Raw genomic sequence first — 26,369 nt, 5'->3', positions numbered from 1 at the left:
CTCTAAGAACTTTCTCTGACAAGAGTGGTTACTTGGACCTGAGCTTTGCCGTTCCCGGTAAAGCCATTTTCTTTAATTCTGTCCTTGGTAGAGGCAGAAAGGAGTAAATTTTTCTTTGCAACATAGGCAGTAGGTATATACACCATATGTCAATAATAAATATCTCATGCTCATTATTTAATATTAGGAATCTATTAACGTCATCGATTTATTTATCATTAGGCATGTAAAAAAAAGAGACAAGGATGGAGCTAAATTCTTTTGTCTGATATTGTAAAAGGCAATTCATATCTTTTCTAGAGTTATAGATGCCCTTTTTTTTTTTTTTTTTTTTTTCGGTACGCAGCCTTCTCACTGCTGCGGCCTCTCCCGTTGCGGAGCACAGGCTCCGGACGCGCAGGCTCAGCGGCCATGGCTCACGGGCCTAGCTGTCTCGCGGCATGTGGGATCTTCCCGGTGCGGGGCACGAACCCGCATTCCCTGCAGGGGCAGGCGGACTCTCAACCACTGCGCCACCAGGGAAGCCCAAACGTTATTACATTTTACATCTTTCACTTGCAGTGGCCTTAAAGAAGTAGATGGGAAGCTTCAGACTTCTGGCACCCCGGGTCCATGTCCCTGCATTCCCAGGCACGAGGGCAACTCCTGGAACTCATCACAAGGCCCCTCCAGCCCTGGCCCAGCTGGAGTGTGGGCAGTGGAGGTAAGGAGGGTGGAGGAGGCTCTGCAGCACACTGTGCAAAGGGAAGAGCCAGCGGGGCTGAGGGACCCCAGGCTCTGCACTGAACCACAAGCGCTGGCCTCCCAGCCCCCAGGGAGGGGGGCACAGAAACAGCAGAAGCAGAAAATAAAATGTTGAAACACATCTTGGTTCAGCTGGATGTGTGGCTTATCCATCTGGTGGGTCTTGAATCTATGTAGAAGGCCTGGTCACAGTATAGTGTATTATATTGTATTACACTGAATACACATCAAAAACGGATCTTACAGATTCAGTCCAATCACATGCATTTGACACCTATTTGACTACCTTTCTGGAAATACAAACATATTTTAAAGAGAGGTGGAGTAGGACAGATAGTGCATAGTTGTGCATTGTGTTAGATGTGGAGGTCGAAGGTGAACAAGACCTTGCTGTGACTTCAAGATGTTTACAAATAGCTACAAAGCAGACTAAGCTATTATAAAGAAGGGAGTTAATAAGTACAAGAGATGATGTATGTGGAAAGTGCATTGCAAATGTAAAGTGCTGTGGGGTTCTTCTAGAATGGGCCTTTAGATTCTATCCAAAATTAGGAGGATCAGATAAAGGAAACTGAGTCCTTGAGAAACTCAAGAACGAAGGTCATGAATTCCCGGTGGCCACCTTAGTCATAAAACCTTGGGCAACTTGCACAGCCTTCAACCTCAACTTCCTCCTTTGTTAAGTTGAGCGGATTACCAATATCTATATTTGAGGGTTGTTGAGTAGATTAAAAGCAGGTAATGAGTGAAGCACCTAGCATTGTGCCCGGCAGGAGTAAGGGCTCAAGAAACAGTCCTTCTTATTACTCCTTATTTTCGACTTCTCTGATTGAGAAGGGAACACTTGGTGTAGGGCTACTTTAGTGGGTCCTACTTAGGGTCACGGCTGAGGGCTAAGCCGTACAGTTTTCACACGGAACAACCGGCGGCCTCCAACTTACGCCCCTCGCCCCAGTCACGGACCAGAGAAATTAGGGCTCTTCTAGAGAAAACGGTGCCCTGGTCTCTTCTCTGTAGGCACTAAGGCAGAGCTGCCGCAGAAGCCCAGGTTTCGAAGCGGGGCAGGAGGGCAGGGAGGCTCCGAAGGGGTCGCAGGAGCCCGGACGCTGGTAGGACCCGCGCGGCCCCACGCCTCGTCCCCATCGCGGGAGCGGAGGCGGGGAAGTGGGCGCTGAGGGGCGCGGGGCGACGGCCCTCTTGTCCGTGCTCGCCGAGCCGGGGCGGGCACATCTTCCCGCCACCCAATCCCCAGCCTCAGTCGCGGCCTCATGAATAAGCAACAAAGCGAAGCGCCCTCCCCCTGGCGTCCCAGACAGCGGAGGGAGTCGCCACCGCTGCAGGGGCCGCCGCGGGGATGCCGAGCGCGGGCGCCAGAGCTCTCCTCTGCGCGCTGCGCGGCTGAAGGCGCACAGGTGAGCACGGGCCAGGCTTCTGCCACTCGGGCGACCGCGGCTGCAGACCGTGCGCCCGGGCAGAGATGGAGCCGGAGCCCCTGGCGGCTCGGGGCCGCCCCGGTAGCTGTGCAGCCCGGGGAGCGCGGCAGCCCGGGGCGCGCCAGGTGTGCGCCCTGCGCCCCCGCCAGAACGCGGTTCCCCGGCGCGGGGGGCACGGGGGCAACTCCGGGAGCGTGGGGCGAGGCGTGCAGGCCTCGGAGGACTGGCCTGTCTCCTCGCTCCAGCCCAGCCTCACGGCTCCACACCAGCGAGCGGGCCTTTTGTGCTGGCGGAGCTTGCAGGGCTGGCTGCTTTTGTGTGGGCTTTTCTTTCTTCTCTCCCTCCCCTCTCAGTCTCACAGCGGTGGTAGAGAAGTTCCCGCAGACTAAGATTTGCTCCTTTTAAAGCATCGATTGCAATGACCCCGATGCCAGTCAGTGCGAGCAGCCGAGGAGCTAATGGGGGCTGTGGTGGCCACCGGAATGTGTTGTGTTACTTTGCAGAAAACAGTTGAGTGTTTAGCGCAAGGATGTCACGGAACCTCCTTGCTCAGACCCTGACCGGTCCCCCACGACACGGCAGGAGCATGCTCCTTGGAAAGGTCACTTAATTGGAAAGAGGGCCTGAGGGTTAGACTCCAGAATGGTTGCAAGGTGATACCTGGAGGTGCCCAGATGTCGCATGTGCGTCCCGGTCACTGACAGAACCCGACCTGTGTACATTCCCAACATGCAGAGCCTGGCTGGCGAAAAATCGGCCGGGCGCACAAAATATAGAGCCTTCAAGAGTTTGGAGTTCTCAAAGGTAAGAAATCTTTGCCTTCCCAAGCTGATGCCGGGGATCTGCCAGGCTCTTGGCACCTCATTTCAGTGTAGAGCTGCTGTGGAGGAGAGGAGAGAGGCTGCTTTAAAGAGTCTGCTTTCTTTCTATGGAAGTTTTAGTTTGAAACTTAAGGGGAAGAGGGAGTGGCTCCCAAAACCATCCATAGAACTCTGAAGGATTTTTTTTCCTTAGGGAGCAAAGTGTGTGGCCATAATTTGCATGTCTCCCCTCCTTTTTGTGAATTTCCTTCATCACAAGTGATGCTGTTGGGCTCCAAGGAGTCTTGTTTAAACACCTACAGAGTCAGTCACTGACCCACTTTCTGTTCACTTGCCGGCAGAATCCCACTGTAGCATCTACTGAAAGAAACTCAAAGCTGGGTGAGATTTCACAGTATCAGAACATTTACACACAGTAGATTTAAGGGTAGTCTGACTTACTCTTATGAATAAGGTAGAGTTGTTATATTTGTCATACTATGAACTAAGCACTTATGCAGCAGACTTGATATTGGTTGTATTTATTCACAAAACTCCCAAGACTCAGCAGGTCTAAGGTAGCTACAGCAACAGAGCCAATTAGGGAGATGTGGATGTCTTTGTTTTCATGGGAGGCTTCTTAACATTATATTCAGCATTTCCTGCTAGACCTTTCAATATCATAATTTGGTTTTATGGAAATGGTTTGATGATAAATATAAGTATGGGATCAAAATGTGGACGATGGGCTTACCTGCTATGGAAAATTTCTACTCGTCAACTAAAGGTGTATTTCACTTTTTATTCAGCAGGTGTTTGCCTGAAAACTTGTGTAACGAATTGTATTTTTGTTCATTGAATTTGTTTATTCTCACATAGGGAAGCTGGCTATTCAGAGAGAACCTGCGTTTAATCTCTGTAGAATGAAAGCTCACTCATTCTCTAATTAAGATGTGTAGTCAGTCCTGTTTTTTCATATTGTGTTTACTTGGTGATTATAAGAAAAGTATCTGAATCAAGTTTCAGCTTGAAATGTTAGAGATTATGCTTATTCCATGAAATGTCTACCTGGGGATTACTTTCTCCTTAAATGCCAGCTAGTATTTAGAGATTTTGTCAAGCAAATGAGGTTTGTGAACTACAGAGAACAGAAATGAAGTGTCCCATTGGGTCATTGAAAAGAACTGGATGATGGATGGACAGGAGCTTGTTGACCAAGATTGATTAGGATGGAATTCTGCAAACAGACGATTCCCAGGTCATCTGGTCAACATGAAAAGCTGAAAGGGGAAGCTCCATGGAAATAGCTTAGGAGAAAAAGGATGTTATGGATGTTTCAGACTGCTCATGTTTCTGTATTTTGAGGGGAATGAATGGCAATACCACAATAATATGTCTTAAATTGTATGATACTTAAACATTTTTTCTTCAAACCATTTTTATGTCTATTATCACTTTTGTTGGTCTTTCACCTTTGAAGAGAACAGAATGAGCGCTATTATCTCCATTTTGCAAAGAAGAAACTGAGTTTCAGTGATTTGTCCAAGGTAGAGTTGGAACTCGAAGCCAGCTTTAAGTCCAGCTTCTTTTACCAGGGGTAGGATTATCCACTGGGAGTGATAAACACAGATATCTTCATTTGTCTCCATCACTAAATTGTAGAGAATAAAGCTTGTGGGCTTGATACGTAGAATTTAGTTGTGGTCTGCAGGAATGGCAAAGCACTTTGCTGGTGGTTGCCAGAGTAATCGTCTTGACCCCAGCCTACTTATCCTCTTCCCTGTCAGCACGATGCCACTTTTCTCCTGTGGGACTATGATTTTTCTTTGTGGTTACTCTATTCTCCCTCCTTCCACTGTGGTTGAACATGCCACTGAGAGGATCATCTGTCATTCCAGCCACTTAATTTATAGCGAAAGATGACTGGGGTCAGATCATCTTAAAGCCAATATATCAGGCCAAGTAGCAGTAGTCAATAGCAGTGAATAGTAGTGAATCACAAATGGGGTACCTTAATGCTGTGTGCCACAGCTGGGTTAATAGGGTCAGAGTCTTGCTAAGCTCTGCTTCAGACAAATGAGTTAGGCTTGGCAATGAGAGCCTTAAGGATTAAAAAAAGAAAAGGTAAGACAGTGACGAAATTATCATTGAGGATCAGGAAAAACACAAAATGGAAAGATTATTAAGACACAAACGAAGACAGCAGAGTTTTCTTTTCCCATTGTCAATCAAAGAATTATGAATTGGATTTTGAAAGGTGAAGGGGAATTGGCAAGCAAGTTAACCTGAAGCTCTGAAACTTGTCCCTTGTTCCTGGTGACCTCTCTCTCTCTCTCTCTCTCTCTCTCTTTTTTAAATGAAATACACTCTGAAAACCTAAAATATAGCAGAAATGAGAATACAGAAATTATTACTATTATTAAAATCACACACTGGATAAGTAGCCAAAATTGACTAGGTGATGAACAAAACGTACAGTTAGACATGGATAGACTGTGAAGTGTCATTGAACATCGTACAGTATAAAATAGAGATTCTGAACATTCTTCTTCGCATTTTTTTTGTTTTTTTTTTGTTTTTTTGCGGTACGCGGGCCTCTCACCATTGTGGCCTCCCCTGTTGCGGAGCACAGGCTCCGGACGCGCAGGCCCAGCGGCCATGGCTCACGGGCCCAGCCGCTCCGCGGCATGTGGGATCTTCCCAGACTGGGTCAGGAACCCGTGTCCCCTGCATCGGCTGGCGGACTCCCAACCACTGCGCCACCAGCGACGCCCATTTTTTTTTCACATTTTTAAATGGTTATTTATATTCACTTTACGCCACTGAATATTTATCGAACACCTCTCCTATGTGTCTACCATTATTAGCAATTATATGGCAAAGGAAGCTGAAAGACTAGTGTTTGCATGCAAAGAACATAATTTTATTTGAGGTGATAAGGCTTACAGACATGACGGTTTGTGCTGGAGAAGCTAGGAGAAGGGTGGGAAGAGAACGGGCCAGGCAGTTTTGTGACAGCAATTAGTAAACAGGACGTGACCTATGGGACCAGGGTTTGGATACCTGGGGTAAGGAAGAAGGAGGGAGCATTTGGGCTAGTGCAATGGCATGAGCAAAATTTGGGAAGCTGAAATGAGTAAGGCACATAAGAGGGCAATATACGCAACTAGCGATGGTGTTTGTACCGGGCACTGGTGGTGTGGGGTTGCATTATAGGTGTGGAGTTTGGCAATTGTATGTTTGGGGTCATTAAATGATGTGTTTTGGGAAGGCAGAGGGTTGCAGTGGCAAAGGCAGGAAACTTGATATCTGACAGACACGATCACCCAGGCAAGTTAATTAACCTCGGTGAGAAGGTAGTTTTCTCACCAAAAAAAAAAAAGGAAAGGTTAATGGTAGTACCTATCTCATTAGGTTGTTGTAAAGGATTAAATAACATAATTTACATAAGACAGTTAAAACACTTGGCATCCCCTGAATGGTAGCCATTTTTGATTGATTATTGTCATCTTTTTTCTTAAGAGTAAACCATCTGGACTGTATAAAATGGATTGGAGAGGAGAGAGTCTGATCAGGATCATCAGTTAGAGGCAGTTAAAATAATGACAATCCAGTGTCCCCAAGAAGGGACAATTCCAAGAGATATTATGAGGGAAGGATCCACAGAGGTTGTGAATCTGGAATATATAGGAGAGAAGAGTTCAAGATGACACCACAGTTTAGATGAAGATGGTGTGTTTGAGGTGGCATCCAAGTACCATCCAGTAGACAAAGAAAATCTAAGGCAGCTTTCTTCCCCAAACTCCACATCAGCTGTTTAAGGTATTTGTGTTTATCCCCCCAAAAGGAGAATATCAGGCAGATTGTCACTAGTTTTTTGGCATACTCTACAGGCCTCCTGTGTCTTGAGTACCCTTAGGGCAATGCTCATGTTCCTTATATATTATACGTGAAGCTCAACTTGCTTTGAAAAAAGCAGCTTTGTCACTGAAGAGAATGATTGAACACTGTTTCCCTTTTGTGTCTGCATTTTGGTGACACGCTGAACAATGGCAGCATACATTTTAGTTGGAAAAATATTGACCACGTGTTTGAAAAAACCTGATTATTAAGTCTAACAAGACGGCTAAGGCGATATTTTTTTATGTTGCCTTTCATTTGTCTTTGAAACTTGAATATGCCTAGACTTGACAAAGAAACAGATTCTGGACTGTATCTATTTAAGATTGTCCAAGATAAGGCTTGACAGAACAGCTTATCTGCTCACTGGTGGCAGAAATGCAGTAAATTGTTCAGAGGACTGCCAAGCCATTAGGATACCTTGATAGCGAATGACATAGTGCTGTGACTTGCTCAGAAGGAGATGCTTTTTAAGCTCTTAGAAGCTAATGTCCACTATCAGTTAGCAACTGGGTGAGAGTTCATTTATCTGAATTAATTTGCACTGAAGGATATAGTGAAAAGAAAGGAGCCTCGAAAGTCACAGTGTAAAGGAGAAGTTAGAGACATGTTTTGCTTGTTGAATATTCTGATATTTGAGTTAATTTAAGATAATTAAGACCCAATTTCTAATAAGCAATGAAATCTCCCCTCCCTCCCCCTCCTCCAGCAAAGCAGGGCTATAGACATCAGCCAGTATTTACTAAACATTTCCTCTGTGCCAGGCACTTTGCCAGGGACAGGAGACAATGTTGAGGAAAAAAGAAAAGTCCTAGAGCCTTCAAAATGTGATTGCAGATGGTTGTTTAGGTTGAAATATTGTCATTGAATTGACAAGGGTCAGTCTTTCCTTATTTATTCTCTAACATCATGCAACTCCCAGCAAAGGACACCACACTCATGGGAGTGGCTATGTGAACCTGCTCTGTGCTTGGAAAGACAGAGAAAGACCTGGAACTTGAAGGTCATCTACCAATTCATCTGAATTGCAGACATATTCCCTGCTGCTGTTCCTACAGGCTGTCTTTTCTGCTTCTTTTAAAGTTCGGGCGTCACTTTGAATAGTGGGGAGAAGGAGCATATGGCTGCAATATGCAGACATAGAATATAGGCTTGCAATTCACCCCACTTTTTCTGTCGTAATTGGATTTAGAAAGCAGGTGGCTGACAATTACAGAAGTAAAGTCTTTTTTTTTTTTTTTTTTTTTGGTGGTACGCGGGCCTCTCACTGTTGTGGCCTCTCCCATTGCGGAGCACAGGCTCCGGACGCGCAGGCTCAGCGGCCATGGCTCACGGGCCCAGCCGCCCCGCGGCATGTGGGATCCTCCCGGACCGGGGCACGAACCTGTGTCCCCTGCATCGGCAGGGGGACTCTCAACCACTGCGCCACCAGGGAAGCCCAGAAGGAAAGTCTTTTAGAACAATGGCAGAATTCCTTCACCCCAAAATTCTAAAGCTCAAGATGTAGACGAAAATGAAACCTTGAAGGAAAAACCTGTTTTGGAAAGGCAGTAGAGGTTGTATTACATCTTTATTGTTTGTCCCCACTACCCTCCAAATCTGATTTGTTCATAAAATTCTCCTCTCAGTTCACATGACTCCAGAACATATAAATAAAATGTGAAGCATTCGTGTAATCATTTGGGTGCCTTGCCTACTTGATGGCAAAATTGTGGGAAAATGAAAGCATTTGTGTTTTTATTTTGTGTTCTATAGATAAAATATGAAAATGGAATCATGGAGATAGAAAGGAGTTCAAAGATTATTTTGTTTAACTCCTCATTCTGTCAAAGGAGAAACTGCGGCTATTTGTCCAGTATCACATAGCACGTTTTAACAACAATAAAGCTAGGATTGGGCTTCGCTGGTGGCACAGTGGTTGAGAGTCCGCCTGCCGATGCAGGGGACACGGGTTTGTGCCCCGGTCCGGGAAGATCCCACATGCTGCGGAGCGGCTAGGCCCGTGAGCCATGGCCACTGAGCCTGCACGTCCGGAGCCTGTGCTCCGCAACGGGAGAGGCCACAGCAGTGCGAGGCCCGCGTACTGCAAAAAAAACCCCAAAAAACTAGGATTCATTTTTCTCATGCCTGTCTATGCCCCTCTAAACTCTACTGCCACTCATGATGGCCTGTTTTTTTCAGGTTTTTATCCAGAAGGATGGGGTCATGGAGACCCAACTTTTAGGCCACACTCTCCAACTCCTGGGGTGTTTAGTAAGATTTCACTGAATGGGAGAAATACTTGTATAGGAAAGGGCAGATCTCTGAACAGATCAGAAATGAACCAGAGAGTTCTCTAGCTTTTATGTATCTTTGACTATGTAGTTTATAGTTCAGCTTGTATTTTCAGAAATCAAAGGTGTAGTTTCATCAACTGTGGGCACTCTTGCTTTACAGCTATCATACGTTTTTGTTTTAAGGAAGGAAAATAGAGGCAGCAGGCCAAATACTGCTTCTAATTCTGTTACCTGGCTGTGAACTGGGATGCTTTATGGCTCATCCAAAGTATGGGAATAACTAATGTCCAGAATGTTCACATGCTATTCCCTCTTTTTTCAAATATCTTTCTTATATTCTCTCCTTTTAAAATAATGCTAGCTACCTGTATGTAATTTAATATTTAAATACAATTGCTTCAACCTCTCATCCTACATATGAGGATATTTAGCATCCCTTTCACCATCTCTGAGGATTCTTGGGTGGGGTGGCTTACATTTCTACTAGTCATCTCTGGCTTCAGTTTTCTTCTGCTTCTAAATTTATGATCCCTGATATGTGTTCCTTTTCTGCACATGGCATCTCATGACATCTTCCCATTCCTGTATTCTCCCAAAGAACTGTGGATTCAAGATTTCTTTGTAAAAAATTACCCCTGACTTGGTGGCAGTAAATATTTATTATTTCATCCCATGTCTGTGTGTTAGGAAGTTGGGAGTAGCTTAGCTGGGTTGTTCTGACTCAGGGTCTCTCAAGAAGTTGCAGTCAAGATAGCAGCTGGGGCTGCAGTCATCTGAAGGCCTGACTGGGGCTGGAGGAGCTGCTTCCAAGATAATTCAATCATGTGACGCTGGTAGTTGAGCAAGATGCCTCAGCTCCGAATTCATGGATTCCTCTTTCCTCATGTAGAAAAATTCAACCTTCTTTTTCTCTTCAGCTGTCTAGATTATGCCCTGAGCACGTGACCTTTTCTCTATCTCAAAAGGACCTGTAAGACTGAATGGGGTAACGTGGAAGCTTCAGACTCCTTAAGGGGAAGAAGACCCTATGAAAATGTCAATTTTTTTTTTTTTTTTTTTTTGCGGTACGCGGGCCTCTCACTGTTGTGGCCTCTCCCATTGTGGAGCACAGGCTCCAGACGCGCAGGCTCGGCGGCCATGGCTCACGAACCCAGCCGCTCCGTGGCATGTGGGATCTTCCCGGACCAGGGCATGAACCTGTGTCCCCTGCATCGGCAGGCGGACTCTCAACCACTGCGCCACCAGGGAAGCCCGAAAATGTCAATTTTTATACTTGATGTGTGCACATCACATGCTTAACCCAGATAGTTTAATGATCAGACGTGGAAGAAAGGAAAAGTATAACTTTTATAAAGATAAGGTCTTTATATTTATATTTAGAATTTTCATTCCTAGGTTTAATTTTCTAGAAAACCCACAGTATCTAAGAACTTTCTGGTGATGGGATAGATAAGACCTAAAGCCCTTAAGTTTGGGGGGAAATTAGCAGTTTTGATATAATTTTAGTTGTCATGAGAGTGTGAGCAGTTTGTAAAATAATACAATAAATCTTAATCTTACAATAATGTGCATTCAGTACAGACTGCTAATTTAAAATGTGTTTTGGTTCTCTTAAAAAAGTTTTTTTCAAAAACACACTTGTTTACATTGTTTAACTAGTTTACCTTTTCTAATCTTTTTTTTTGAGACATGAAGGTTTTACCTATAATTTTTATAGTTGTTGCAGAGAAAACAATTTAAGTATTTTAAAGATAAATTTTATTTGAAAGTCATTTATATACTTTAAAAACTCTTGAATGAAACTGGTATTCAGTATTTTATGATGATATTTAATACGTTTTAAAACATACTTAAAAGGTTCTGTGAAAGTAATGTAAATAAATGTTAAAATTTACTTTTTATTTCCTGGATGTGTTGCTATTTCTGTAGTCATTTGACTCCATGATTAATAGCAGAATTGGGGAGAATATTACAAATGTGACTTCCAGGGTAGTTTATTTCAAGTAGGTATTTAAAAAACAATGAACTTAGTAACTACGTGTACCCTTTGCTAGAGAACTTCAAGTTAAGTCAGCTGAAAATTCAGCAGGGAAAAATGAACTGGGTTATCCACGTCTCAAAGGTACAAAGAAATAGAACATTCCTCTCCTATGTACTGTCTCTGAGCTGGGAGTCAAGGAGATTATTTTACTTATGGTTTAATTTAAAGGGGCTTATTTACAACATATTTATATGACAGTTTGGTATGCTTTATTTTTCTGCAGGACTCAGTTACTGGAATTGTCAACTCTACCAGTTTATGTGCATGTTTCTCTTCCACTATGAGCAGACCAGTTGTACTGCACATTTGGCTGGCTTTCTGTAGCCTTCTACTTCTCAGCTTTGCCACACAATGTCTGGCCTTCCCCAATGTGGAAAGAAGGGAGATAGCACCTGTTCATGAAGAAGAAGGGCAGTCTGAGAGGCTGAACACAGATGACCTAGAAAATAACTCCATTACTTCAAAGTACACTCTGGTCTCTGAAGAACCAATGATAGTGTTAGCAGGACCATCAACAATGTCATTAAATAAAGTATTCCCTAGTAACAAAGAAACCCCTCCTATAGGAGCTGGGCTCACGCAGCCTGATAGCCCTGGCGTTTACACTGCTACTGAGCCAGTGATCTCAGCAGGGGAAGAAGTGTTTGGTTCCAGCCAGCCAGAGAGAATGTCTCCCGAAAGCAGACTTTCCAAGGCCATGTTAACCAACCCTATCACTCCAACTGCTTCTCTGAATATTGATGAGAAGGAGGAATCCTCCCGTAGTACCATCATTCAGCCCATTGTGGAAGGGACCACCGAAGCAACACAAGGTTTTCTGCACTATGTGGATGATCAATTGTTTGCAACTGAAAATCAGGCAGGAGTTGGTCTGGGACATTCACCTTTATCCTATGTGAATGCTAAAGAGATGCTAACCACCCGTCCAAGGACTGAGAAATTTGAAGCAGACCCAGAGCATAAGACAACTTCTTTTCCTGGTGCTGAGCCCACAGCAGGCGCTGAGCCTTCCCAGATGACAGCTGATAATACCCAGGCTACTGCCACCAAGCACTGGCTCGCAACCTCCGAGTCCACCCTGAGTGTTGAGCCAGAAACTGACAGCCTGCTGGGAGCCCCAGAAGTCACAGTGAGTGTCACCATAGCTGTTCCAGCTGTCTCTGTTGTAAGTGTTGAGTGGGATGACACCAAATTAGAGAGTGTAAGCCAGATAAAGACCCCAAAGCTTGGCGACAATACAGAGACTCAGGTGAGAATGGAAACATCTCAGACAACCCAAGCAACCAGTAATGGTATGGAAGGCATGAAAGGGGGCGAAACTTTGACAGAGGCTGCAGATGTGGCTCTGAGGCTGCCTGAAGGGGAAGCACACAGGGGAACAGCCCTGCTAATAGCACGTGGGGATGAGAGATCATCTGCCTTCACCGATCAAAGTTCCTTTACTCCCACAAGTCCAGTGGAAGATATGAAAGTCTCTGTGGAAAACCTGGTCCAAAATACTGCAGACTTCATGGAATCCACCAAGGAGAACAATGCCATGCTGTTCTTAGAGACCACTGTTTCCATCTCAGAATATGAATCTGAGGTATATCAGCCATTGGGAAATACATTTAAAGGTAAAAGAAAGAAAGAAAAAAAAGGAAAAAAATAAGCTTTGTTTAACTTGGAATGTTTCTGTTTGGTTTTATTATTTTTAATTGACATATAGTTGACACATAACGTTGTAATGTTTTAGATGTTTTATGTTTTTTTTTTAAAGTGACAATTTAGAAGTAAGTTATCTAAGTTTTAATGAAAAGCAAAAATAAATAAATAAAAAATGCATTTTTCATAAAAATTACATCCAAATATAACCCCTGCATATAGACCTGTGGTATTCAAATAGGAATAATTTGCATCATGCCTTCTGCCCGCCCCCGCGCCAATCATTTGGCAATGTTTGGAGACATTTTTTCCAGTTTTATTGAAATGTAATTGACATATGGCACTGTGTAAGTTTAAGTTGTGTGGCATAATGATTTGACCTATATACAACATGAAATGATTATCACAATAAATTTAGTGAACTTCCATCAACTCATATAGATACAAAATTAAAAAAATAGAAAAACATTTTATTTTCTTGTAATGAGAACTCTTAGGATTTACTCTCTCAACTTTCATATATAACATATGGCAGTGTTAATTATATTTATCATATTGTACATCACTAGTACTTATTTATCTTACACCTGGAGGTTTGTACCTTTTGACTGCCTTCATCCAGTTTCCCCTCCCCCTACCCCTGCCTCTAGTAACCACAAATCTGATCTCTTTTTCTATGAGTGTGTTTGTTTTTGAAATATAATTGGCCTAAAACACTGTGTTAGTTCCTAGTTAGTTAGTTGAACAACATAGTGATTCGGTATTTCTATACATTACAAAATGATCACCATGATAAGTCTAGTTACCAGCTGTCACCATACAAAGATGTTACATATTTATTGACTATATTCCCCACACCGTACATTTCATACCTGTGACTCATTTATTTTGCACCTGGAAGTTTGTACCGCTTAATCTCCATTACCTATTTCTTGAGACATTTTTGGCCATCACAGTAGAGAGCATCTAGGGGGTAGAGGCCAAGATGCTGCTAAACATCCTACAGTGCACAGCAACCAAGATATATCTGAGCCAAAAAATATATATATATGTGTGTATATATATATATCTGAGAAACCCTGATATAGATTAATAGTTTTTAAACCTTTTATTATGAAAATGTGTATATTTACAGGAAAATGTGAAAAAATTAGCTATATGTTTAAATGATATACTCAACAATGTTGGATACTTATTTATACATTGTTGTAAAAAGTACTCACATTCCTGATATTTCTTACCAAAAAGCCTTAGGTAAATATTTATTTCATAGTATTAACCATATGAGTTCTCTGACTTTGTTTTCCTAAAAAGAAATTCTTCTAGAAATAAGGGGGGAAAGAATACCAGTACAGATAAATCCTCTCTGCTGGCTTGATTCTGCACTTTCTACTTCCTCGTGGCTTCTACATCTGTGAATGCTATGAGCTGACAATCCTTGCATTTGTTGCTGATGGATGATGTTTTTCTTTTATTGTGTGTAGTTGGTCAGATAACAGAATAGGGAGGGAAAGACTTAGTGTAATGTGCGTATGCTCATTCCATATTGTTTTGGAATATGTACAGCTGTTACTCCAGCGAATGGAAAATATCGAATTAATAATATGTTTTAGAAAGTGTTATGGAGATTGAATTAAAATGATAAAAGGTTTAATTTTACATGTCCAATTAATTTTTTTTTTTTTTTGCGGTACACAGACCTCTCACTGTTGTGGCCTCTCCCGTTGCGGAGCACAGGCTCCGGATGCGCAGGCTCAGCGGCCATGGCTCACGGGCCCAGCCGCTCCGCGGCACGTGGGATCTTCCCAGACCGGGGCACGAACCCGTGTCCCCTGCATCGGCAGGTGGACTCTCAACCACTGCGCAACCAGGGAAGCCCTCCAATTCATTTTTTAAAGACTGTAAGACTTAGTATACTGGAAGTTTTCGTAGAAGCTTCCAGAAAATGTTTTGTAAGTTGGTTTTTAAATTCTATTAAGAGAGTTGGGTCCACATGACCATGCAGATATTAAATATGACCAAACAAGAAGTTTATTTCAGTTCTCCATTACACGTTAAGATATTCCTGGAGCATTAAATCATGTAGTTCCAGATTATTCACTGCACAGTTGAATCCATGATTCTTATGTATTAGACTTGCATTAGCTTCCATTAATACAGCCTAAAAAAGTAAAATGAATTTGGTAGTTGATTGTTTTTTTTTTTGATTATTGGATATACTCCTTACTTAGTCATACTTGCCTCACTTAACTACAGTCTTTTAACAGGCAATTCCCAGCACAATATATGGCACATAGTAGGTGCTCAGTAAATATCTGTTCATTGAATGACTAAATGAAGATAGAGAACCATTCAGACTAGAATTATCTAATCTGACTGCCTGCATTGTCCAAATTAATCAAAAAGCTTCTAAAAATTCTTGGTAGAGAGAGGAACGGTCAAATAATTCCTTTCAACTTTACTTTTTTTGCTGTTTTGTAGAGTTAAAAATAATGTGAAAAATTGAGATTATTCACAGTAGTAGTAAGAGAATAGCCAAAAAGCTTTTCTACCCATTTTCTGGTGATTACAAGTATTTCTGAGAAGTAAACCACTCAATCCCACACAATCTAGTTTTAAGAAAGGTCACTTTTGCAGAACAGGTTTGGATTTCCTCCTTGAGTCTCCTTCTCAAGATCATTAAGTGACCTCAAAGGCCCTGCCCAGGACAAATGCTGATCCTAGTGACCTCAAGGAGGGAGGGATATGTGACAACTACAGTCTGTGGAGCTCCCAGGAGGGTGATAACTTTCACCTTTTCTCCCCCCAGAGAGTGACATTGTCAAAAGAGTGCTTCAGAAATATCCTGGATTGTGTCTTATCCCAGGAGCTTCTGAAGGAGCTGGAGAAACTGGAGTCATTAGTTTCTGAACGAAGCCAGTGGCACCTGGTTGCATTGGCAGAGGGACTTTGGAACTGTTCTGCCCATTAAGACATTTTAATCAATCAAGAAGGTTTAGTCACACTGATGTGGTCAGCTGGTTTCACAACTGAGCTTGATTAAAATTTTTCCAATCTGTGTCTCCATCTGGAAATGGGGAAGACAAAATTAAATCTAAGGGCTTTCCTTCCTTATTTGTCTAAGAGGGGTGTCTAAGGTCTCGGCTCAGCCCCTGCAGGGCTGGTAACTGTGACTGATGAACTGTCATGACCAACCCATTGCATTATCCTACCATGTTCTTGTAGTGAACTTTCAGCAAACCTACTGGCTGTATTCAGATTTGTTGACTCCTGCAGGTTAGGCTCTAGAGAAATTTTATACAGGAATTCTGTAAATGTGATGGGGGTGCAGGTTGTATGTTTTACTCATCATTGGAAAAGAAAGAGGGAATGGGGTGGATATATGTTAATAGCTGATGATGGAAATTCAGCCAAGGAACTGGGGGTGGCTTCCAATACTTGGAAGATGGACTTTTATCCCTGGGTGTCCTGAATTTTAACTCTTAATTTTTACTCCATTAAAATGCCTTAAATCTCAAAAAAAAAAAAAAAAAGAAGTAAACACCTCAAATGCCAATCATTTTAGGGCCCAGGGACTACTTAAGACATTCTCTTCTTCAGGGAATGAAATAATTTCTTGGCATTTTTGGGTATTATGAACAGATGAGGATCCTGAGATTATAGTCAGTTCTCTGATTCAGCTGGTTCTTCAGCTGTTTCACTTGAAGATCAGGTTTTAAAAGCAATCTATAATAATTATATATATTTTCTCTACAGGAATTGGGAAGAATAAGAGATGTGGAGAAATCCTGAATGTTATTTAAAAAATTCCCATTACTATTTCTAGCTCTCACTCTTCTTTCTCTAACAGCAGTCACTTATTCAAAGTATTATACCATGCCCATTTTTGAAAAAATTTATTTATTTATTTTTGGCTGCATTGGGTCTTCGTTGCCGCGCATGGGCTTTCTCTAGTTGCGGTGAGCGGGGGCTACTCTTCATTGTGGTGTGTGGGCTTCTCATTGCAGTGGCTTCTCTTGCTGTGGAGCACAGGCTCTAGGTGCGCGGGCTTTAGTAGTTGTGGCACGTGGGCTCAGTAGTTGTGGCTCGCGGGCTCTAGAGCACAGGCTAAGTAGTTGTGGTGCATGGACTTAGTTGCTCCACGACATGTAGATCTTCCCGGACCAGGGTTTGAACCCGGGCTCAAACCCATTTCGCCTGCATTGGCAGGAGGATTCTTAACCACTGTCCCACCAGGGAAGGCCATACCATGCCCTTTTGATATTTCTTGCTGTTTCGTGAAACTATGAGCATAGAGTGAACATTTATTTTGACATATTTTTTCTCAAAAGTGTTCATCATGCTTTCAAAAATGAGGGCAACATGGAGAATGCATACTGCTTAAAATGATAAAACTATATATTATCTTTTTATGGCAAACATAGCATTGTCTTAGGTGCTAAAGATACAAAAAGGGCAATGAATCCTATCTCTCAAGAGATGTGTGATCTTATTTCAGAAAAAAACTTAATGGCACAAAGAGCAAATATGAATATGAAGCACAAGTAAGGTTGTCTTATAACCAGGCATATCAATCCATCAAATGTAGAAATCTCCAGTTCAAAGAAAAAATAGTCCAAACTGTTTGGAGACCAAGAAATGGAACTGCTTGTACCAAAAAACACCCAAACACTATTTTAAAGCAAATAAATTGTTTCTGAGGAAAAATATTTTTAGTAATAGGAAGAACAATGAAGTCATTAATAAAAACTTTGAGAAAACCTTTTCACCTATTTCTAGAATGTTATTTCTCATTGCATAATTTCCCAGACTTGGTAATGTGCTAAGTATCTAGGATTAGTATTTAAAAAAAGAGAGATAACAGAGTCTTCTAGAAATTAAGTTTTCACAGTGGCTCAGTATTTGAAATTTCCAGCATAGCCCCTCCCTAGGAAGGGGGCAAATATTAACCCTTATAAATAGTCTTTAATAATGTATTTGAGTGGATTATAATGTTGTAAAGAAAGTGGACCTCTGATAGATACATCATACCCCACAGGTCTGTTTCATTCTGTTTTATGATTTAAAAGCAAGTGCAGATCTTCTACAGAGGCTACTCCAAGTTTTTCCTTAGGCAATGGCAGGATTTCCTTTCTCATGGCTGAATAATATTCCTCTGTGTATGTGTGTGTATGTCTGTGTGTCTGTGTGTTTATCCATTCGTCTGTTGATGGGATAAGCACAGTTAGCACAGTGGTTAAGAGCCCTAGCTATGTAACCTTAGTCAGGTTCCTTAGCCTTTCTACACCTAAGTTGTTTGTAAAATGAGGTAATAATAGCTGATATTTATTGAATACTTACGAAGCACTGGGCGTGTACTATTTTACATGTGTTATCTAATTTAATCTTTGTAAAAATGCTATGAGATAGATACTCTTATTATTTCCATTTTACCACTGAGGAAGCTCAAGGCCCAGAGAAATTAAGTAATTCGTTCAAGGTCATGCAGATAGTAGGTGGCTGAGTCCGAATTGAGACCCAGGCAAATTGGGTCTAGAGCCTGTGTTCTTGGCCACTATGATATATGGCTTCCATAGAATATTAGTACCTACCTCCCCTTAGTACATATGGGAGGATAAAATAAGATAATGCCCGAGATGCAAGAAGAACTACAATCCTGCAGCCTGTGGAACAAAAACCACATTCACAGAAAGATAGACAAGATGAAAAGGCAGAGGGCTGTGTACCAGATGAAGGAAAAAGATGAAACCCCAGAAAAACAACTAAATGAAGTGGAGATAGGCAACCTTCCAGAAAAAGAATTCAGAATAATGATAGTGAAGATGATCCAGGACCTCGGAAAAAGAATGGAGGCAAAGATCAAGAAGATGCAAGAAATGTTTAACAAAGACCTAGAAGAATTAAAGAACAAACAAACAGAGTTGAACAATACAATAACTGAAATGAAAACTACACTAGAAGGAATCAATAGTAGAATAACTGAGGCAGAAGAACGGATAAGTGACCTGGAAGACAGAATGATGGAATTCACTGCTGTGGAATAGAATAAAGAAAAAAGAATGAAAAGAAATGAAGACATCCTAAGAGACCTCTGGAACAATATTAAACACAACAGCATTCGCATTATAGGGGTCCCAGAAGGAGAAGAGAGAGAGAAAGGACCAGAGAAAATATTTGAAGAGATTATAGTCGAAAACTTCTCTAACATGGGAAAGGAAATAGCCACCCAAGTCCAGGAAGCGCAGTGAGTCCCATACAAGATAAACCCAAGGAGAAACACACCGAGACACATAGTAATCAAATTGGCAAAAATTAAAGACAAAAAGAAATTATTGAAAGCAGCAAGGGAAAAACGACAAATAACATACAAGGGAACTCCCATAAGGTTAACAGCTGATTTCTCAGCAGAAACTCTACAAGCCGGAAGGGAGTGGCATGATATACTTAAAGTGATGAAGGGGAAGAATCTACAATCAAGATTACTCTACCCAGCAAGGATCTCATTCAGATTCGATGGAGAAATCAAAAGCTTTACAGACAAGCAAAAGCTAAGAGAATTCAGCACCACCAAACCAACTCTACAACAAATGCTAAAGGAATTTCTCTTAAGTGGGAAACATAAGAGAAGAAAAGGATCTACACAAACAAACCCAAAATAATTAAGAAAATGGTCATAGGAACATACATATCGATAATTACCTTAAACATGAATGGATTAAATGCTCCAACCAAAAGACACAGGCTTGCTGAATGGATACAAAAACAAGACCCAAATATATGCTGTCTACAAGAGAACCACTTCAGACCTAGGGGCACATACAGACGGAAAGTGAGGGGATGGAAAAAGATATTCCATGAAAATGGAAATCAAAAGAAAACTGGAGTAGCAATACTCATATCAGATAAAATAGACTTTAAAATAAAGAATGTTACAAGAGACAAAGAAGGACTACATAATGATCAGGGGATCAATCCAAGAAGAAGATATAACAATTATAAATATATATGCACCCAACATAGGAGCACCTGAATACATAAGGCAACTGCTAACAGCTATAAAAGAGGAAATCGATAGTAACACAATAATAGTGGGGAACTTTAACACCTCACTTACACCAATGGACAGATCATCCAAAATGAAAATAAATAAGGAAACAGAAGATTTAAATGACACAATAGACCAGAGAGATTTAATTGATATTTATAGGGCATTCCATCCAAAAACAGCAGATTACACTTTCTTCTCAAGTGCACATGGAACATTCTCCAGGATAGATCACATCTTGGGTCACAAATCAAGCCTCAGTAAATTTAAGAAAATTGAAATCATATCAAGCATCTTTTCTCACCACAATGCTATGAGATTAGAAATGAGTTACAGGGGAAAAATACGTAAAAAACACAAACACATGGAGGCTAAACAATACATTACTAAACAACCAAGAGATCACTGAAGAAATCAAAGAGGAAATTAAAAAATACCTAGAGGCAAATGACAATGAAAACATGATGATCCAAAACCTATGGGATGCAGCAAAAGCAGTTCTAAGAGGGAAGTTTATAGCTATACAAGCCTACCTCAAGGAACAAGAAAAATCTCAAATAAACGATCTAACCTTACACCCAAAGGAACTAGAGAAAGAAGAACAAACAAAACCCAAAATTAGCAGAAGGAAAGAAATCATAAAGATCAGAGCAGAAATAAATGAAAAAAAAAAAGATAATGCCCATCATGCACTTAGCACTGTGTGTATGGCACGTAATGAGAACTCAGTAAACATTAGTTATTGTAATTAGTATTCCTTTAATTCAAAATGTCAAGTTCCTGTTCCCCCTCAGGAATGCAAATGTGAAAATTAATATACACAAGTGCTTCTGACAATTTTTAAAAAATTATTTATTTATTTATTTTTGGCTGCATTGGGTCTTTGTTGCTGTGCACAGACTTTCTCTAGTTGCGGTGAGCAGGGGCTGCTCTTCATTGTGGTGCATGGGCTTCTCATTGCCGTGGCTTCTCCTGTTGTGGAGCACGGACTCTAGGTGTGCAGGCTTCAGTAGTTGTGGCACGTGGGCTCATTAGTTGTGGCTTGTGGGCTCTAGAGCACAGGCTCAGTAGCTGTGGCTCATGGGCTTAGTTGCTCCACGGCATGTGGGATCTTCCCGGACCAGGACTCGAACCCATGTCCCCTGCATTGGCAGGTGGATTCTTAACCACTGTGCCACCAGGGAAGTCCCTGCTTCTGAGCATTTTTGAACTTAGTTTTGTATAATTTGTTTCTGAACAAATTGATTATGTTGATATTCATAAAAGGGAGCTCAGCTGTTGATTTTCCTGTTTTGTTTTAAATGTTATTCTGTTGTTTTTTATATTAACATCTTTATCTCTGTCTTAGATTGATTCATGACTCCTGAAAACAGCGACACTGAAAACATTTATTTCCTGGCAGTTTGTTTCTCTCCCTTCTCATTCCCTGAAATGGCTGTCTGCTTTTTTGTTTTTAATTATTAATTATATAGTGACTTTTTCAGGTATAGGGATTCAGTGTATTTAAAAATGTTGTTTCCTCCCTTCTAAGGCATCATCACTCAAGAGATGACAACAGCTGTTCAAGAAGCAGAAGCCACTTTATCTTCAGTGATGCAAGAGCAGCAGGTTTCTACCCTCGAGGTTACCAGAGGAGATGTCGAGACTGAGGGAGGGAAAGAGTTGCCCTCTGCCACAGCTGATGCTCCTGGTGTTACTCAGCTGTCGAGAAGATGGGAGCCTCTGGCCACTGTGGTTTCAACGACACCCGTTCCTCTGTCTTTCGAAATTACTCCCGCTGTAGAAGGTCTGTAAGGGAGAGAATTGTGCTCAGTGTTTTGGGGGTGGATCTTTTCTGAGTTGATGAGGAATAGAATGAGTGAGGCAGATGGCCCTGTCCCCAAGGTGCACACACACACACACACCCCTCACCTGGAAGTATATTTTTTCAGCAGAAATGGTAGGTGAACTCTTTCTTGTTTGGAGAGGTGTGGCACAGCTAAAGGACAAGGGATTAGTTCCCAAGTAAAATCTCCTGGTGGCTCATCTCTGAGGCCCACGAAGGCCAAGTCTCCTGAGAACTCTCTCCTAGTTTGACATGTCTGGCTGCTAGGTGCCAGCAGGGTGAAACCAGCAAGGACCTGGGGGTGAAACCAACAAAGACGTGGGTTTGAATCCCAGCTTTGGCCCTCACTAGCACTGTGGCTTCAAGAAAGTTTCTTAATGTCTCCAAGCCTTGGTTTGTTCCTCTTTAAATAATGCCTACATGTCTTATGGGTTATTTTAAGGATTTTGAATAATGTATAAAAAGTACTTTCTATGTAGGAGGCCCTCAGATGCTCTGACATCTTAAGGACAGTGAAGTTTTGGAATCTGGGTGATCATCAGAATCACCTGAGAATACAAAAATTATTATTATTATTTAGTTATTATTTTTGGACTTCATGTCTCTGTCTCATCGTTGGTCTAAGTAAATCCTACTTTTATTTATTAACTGAGTTATCTTTAACAATGTAATAAATACCTTCTAATCCTGCCTGCCGGCCTCCCCTGCAAAAAAAACCCTTAGGATCTTGTCAGTAATCTACAGGTAACCCCATGACCCTTCCCATCTAAACCCCATCCTCCTCTGTTAACCATTAACCTGAATCTTGTGTTCATTTCCTTGACTTCCTTTTCTTTTAGTTTTATCATGTTTGTATGTACTCCTGATATTATACACTTAAAACTTTTAGATTTTTTACTTTATCAAAACAGTATTGTGCTGTGGATAGACTTTTTGGGACTTTGTTTTTTTTTACTTAATATTCTAAGGCCTATATTTACTTACTGCAGTTCTTTTGCTTTGACTGCTTGCAGTATTCCATTATGAAAATGTATCACAGTTTATTCACCCAATCTTCATCCAGTCTTTTCTAGTGATTTGCATTTGGGTCATTTCCAGGTTTGGCTATTGTGAACACGGCTGCCATGAATATTCTTTTACGTATTCCCCATTGCACGTGTGTAGGAGATTCTCTTGGGTATATACCTAGGAACTGAATTGCTGGACAATAGGGCATATGAATATTTCACTTTAGGAGGCAATGCCTAACTGCTTTCCAAAGTGGTTGCTTCCATTTATACTGCAAACAGCAATGTATATGAGAATCTGTGGATCCATATCCTGGGAGCTTTCACAAATAATTTCTCAGGCTTCATCACCAAGGAGGTTCTGATTCGGTACATTGGGATATGTAGAAAGCATGAAAACTGACATTTAAAAAATTACCTCAAGAGATTCTGATGATCCACCAAGCTTGCAAACTACTACTATTCTAGAGTTTCTAGATTTGGGAATATCTGGGGCTAAATTTGGCTGTTTTAAAATTGAGCATATTGCAGACACAGATCTAAGCTTTTACTCTTTGACTTGATTTTTAAAAGTCATCCTTGGGGTATATTTAAATAAATTTTTGTTAAATTTTCTACCTTTGGTAATAGGTTATATAAAATCCCACAAAATCCATAATATTGTGAATAGAATAAACGGGAGATTAACATTTGAAGACAAAGTTCTGATTTGAGATAATATATTTTCCTGGAAGATAAAGTATTTGCCTCCGGTGGCTGGGTTGGTACAATGTGGGAAGGAGGAGCTGGTCTAAGTGCCAAACTTACTGTATATAAGAATACTGGCTTCATTCGTCATTTCTTGCTTAAGAAGTAAAAGCATATGTATATATTCCCCATACTGATCATCTTTGGGTCATGTCTCTTGTGTTTGGCAGACCTAATGGACACAGTCACAGGGCCGAATGAAGAGTTGTTCACACCAATTGTGGGTTCTCCAGTGACACCCCCTGGGATAATGGAGGAAGCACCTAGCACTTCCCCAGCGCTTGCGGATCCTGAGGCATCTTCCGAGAGAACTGCTGCTCCATCCATTAGCTATGTTAATACAGCTGCCTCCTATGGTCTGGACCAACTCGAATCTGAAGGTATCCATGCTTTGAAGGGGATCTTTTCTGGGACAGATTCAGTGAGTCACTGAGCAACTGTTGTCTTTGAGAAAAGATCCAGGATAAGTATATTCTGTGTGTAGTGTAGATCAGGGGTCAGTAGACCATGGCCCAGCCAAATCCGGCCTGACGTCTGTTTTTGTATGGCGAGCTAAAATTGGTCTTTACATTTTCAAACGATTGAAAAAACTCAAAAGAAGAATAGTATTTCGTGACATGTAGACGTTTTTATAAAATCCAAATATCAGTGTTCCTAATTAACAGCCACACTTGTTCATTTGTGTATTGTCTGTGTCTACTTTTGTGCCAGAGCAGCAGAGTTGAGTAGTTGTGACAGGGACTAATTGCCCACAGAGCCTAAAATATTTATGAGATGGCCCTTTACCGAAAAAGCTTGCTGACCCCTGCTCTACATCAGTAGTTCTCAATTACAGTTGAACATTAGAATCACCTTGGGGAGCTTTTAAAGGATCCTAATGACCGAGTCCTTCTCCCAGCGATTCTGATTCAGTTGGGATGGAATCTGGCATCAACAATTTTCAAGAGTTGCCTGAGATGATTTCAGTGTGCAGGCTGAATTGAGAAAACTGGTTTAATGGGAAACCTGAGTTTCCCCACCAGATTTTCTTGGGTGGAAGTCTTAATGTGAATTGTATTTTCGTAACACTGCTCTGGTCGTTAACACTGGGTCATTCTCCCTTAATTACGTCTCTGGGTTAGATGTTCCACTTTTTGGAGATAGACAGTCTCCTCACCTGTTAAGGCTGAGAAATTCTTGCCGAATTTTACTTTCCAAGACATTGGCTTTGAGCATGAAAAAAGATGCTTGGAGCACAGCTGCACATCCACAAATGAGAAGTCGGGAAATATAATGAAAGGTCGTTGAATTAATCAGCATTTTGGCAGGTGAACAGCTCCTGGCTGGATTGCAAGATGCCCAGAGATTTGTAGTGCTGTTTCTTAAACTAATCGGGAAGACAGGTAAGCTTTTGGGCACTAAATTAGCCACGTGTTGGATTCAGTAAAGACATAGGATGTGCTGTTATATTTTGTCTACTCTGTAACAGAGAAGGTGGTTCAGCCAGGTTTGCAGCAGGCTGTATTGCAGACTTTCAGGGTAATGCTGGTAGTTTTCTGGCGGAGAAATGTGACATTTTAGGAGGAATGTGAATTCCATGGAGTACTGGTTTAAGAAATGGATCAAAGCGAGCTCAGAGGCCAGCAGCTCTTGCTCTCCACATTAAGATAAAAACTTGGAATGTAGTCTCATATTAGCTGTCTGCTCTCCTTGATGCCATCTGGAAAGACCAGGTTTCCCCAAATTAACCTGAATTAGAGATGACAGCTTTACCCGGCAGGGCTCATTTAATCAGAGGAAAAAAATTGTGTTTGTGAATAATCCATACTTGTGAAACTGCAATACTTTTCTAAATTTAGTAGATGATGGCAGTTATATTGAGATGTGTGAGAATTTTCTTAACTTGCCTAAGATGTCCTAGAGTTTTAGTGCTTTTTGTCTACACAGCTCAATTCCAGCTTCTTTTTGAGAATATATTTTGTCAGTTTTGATCGAAGTTATGATCCTTGTCAAGGCTTATGAAAAGACATTTTTGGTTTAAAAATATTCTTTCCGCTATGTTGTTGGGCTTAAGACAAGATTTTGAATGAGCACACCTCTTCTCCTAAATACCAGGGAGTACAATTTATATTTAATTAGTATATGTTAATAATGTCACAATTAGTTTTATGCTGGTCTATCTAGTCCTCTTAAAGCAGGAGTGACTACACTTATTTAAATTGATAAATCGTTAGATTCCTGGATGTATTGGAGGGCTCCATTTTCAGTGCATGTTTTTCCACTTTGTCCAGGAATATAAGTGCAGCCTGAGGCTTTGACTGGATGAAACATTTTAATTCTTCCATAGCATTGGACCCAGGGGAAGATAGTTTATTCTTACTTAGAACGAGGTTGTGTGATGTCAAGTTATCTACCTTTCAAGTTTGAATCTCTGTGTCTGATGTGTTGATAAATGTCCGTTCTCCAGAGAATAGGGTATTTGTCTCAGTGAGATATGGACAAGAGACCTGCCCCTTTTAGACACCACACACCCAAGGAGCAAGAATATTTGTGGAAATTTCTGAATGTTTATTTTTTAAGGGATAGTCAGTGTCCCAGATGAGCCTAAAATTTGTATCTGCGTGGTACCCTGTCTTGTTGTCTTCTCCTTCATGTTTCTACAACATAATGACTAAGGGAGTGTATTAATTTTCTAGGGCTGTCATAACAAAGTCTCAAAAACTGGGTGATTTAAAACAGCAGACATTTGTTCTCTTGCAATTTTGGAGCCTAGAAGTCTGAAATCAAGTTGTAGGCAGGGCTGCGCTCCCTGCAAAGCCTCTGATTGAGGATCGTCCCTTGCCTCTTCCAGCTTCTGGTGCCTCAGGCATTCCTTGGCTTGTGGCAGCATCACTGCAGTCTCTGCCTCCATCTTCACCTCTTCCCTCT

General features: G+C 41.4%; 1 protein-coding gene across 2 annotated transcripts in view; it reads left to right on the top strand.

The window, feature by feature from the left end:
- The first annotated feature begins 2,061 nt into the window (after positions 1-2,061).
- The window catches only part of ARMH4 (armadillo like helical domain containing 4), a 136,586-nt gene continuing 112,278 nt past the window's right edge, over positions 2,062-26,369 (top strand). The window contains exons 1-4 of one of the 2 annotated variants that reach the window (XM_032623827.1): positions 2,062-2,156; positions 11,418-12,810; positions 21,415-21,669; positions 23,633-23,842. In XM_032623827.1, coding sequence (XP_032479718.1) covers positions 11,475-12,810; positions 21,415-21,669; positions 23,633-23,842 — 1,801 coding nt within the window. In that variant the 5' untranslated portion in view covers positions 2,062-2,156; positions 11,418-11,474. Of the gene's footprint in view, positions 2,157-11,417; positions 12,811-21,414; positions 21,670-23,632; positions 23,843-26,369 lie in introns of those variants that run through there. The other variant, XM_032623828.1, reaches the window with a different exon arrangement.

The sequence above is a fragment of the Phocoena sinus genome, chromosome 2 (genome assembly GCF_008692025.1).
Source record: "Phocoena sinus isolate mPhoSin1 chromosome 2, mPhoSin1.pri, whole genome shotgun sequence".
Taxonomy (NCBI): Eukaryota; Metazoa; Chordata; class Mammalia; order Artiodactyla; family Phocoenidae; genus Phocoena; species Phocoena sinus.
This window is presented reverse-complemented; position numbering and strand designations above follow the sequence as displayed.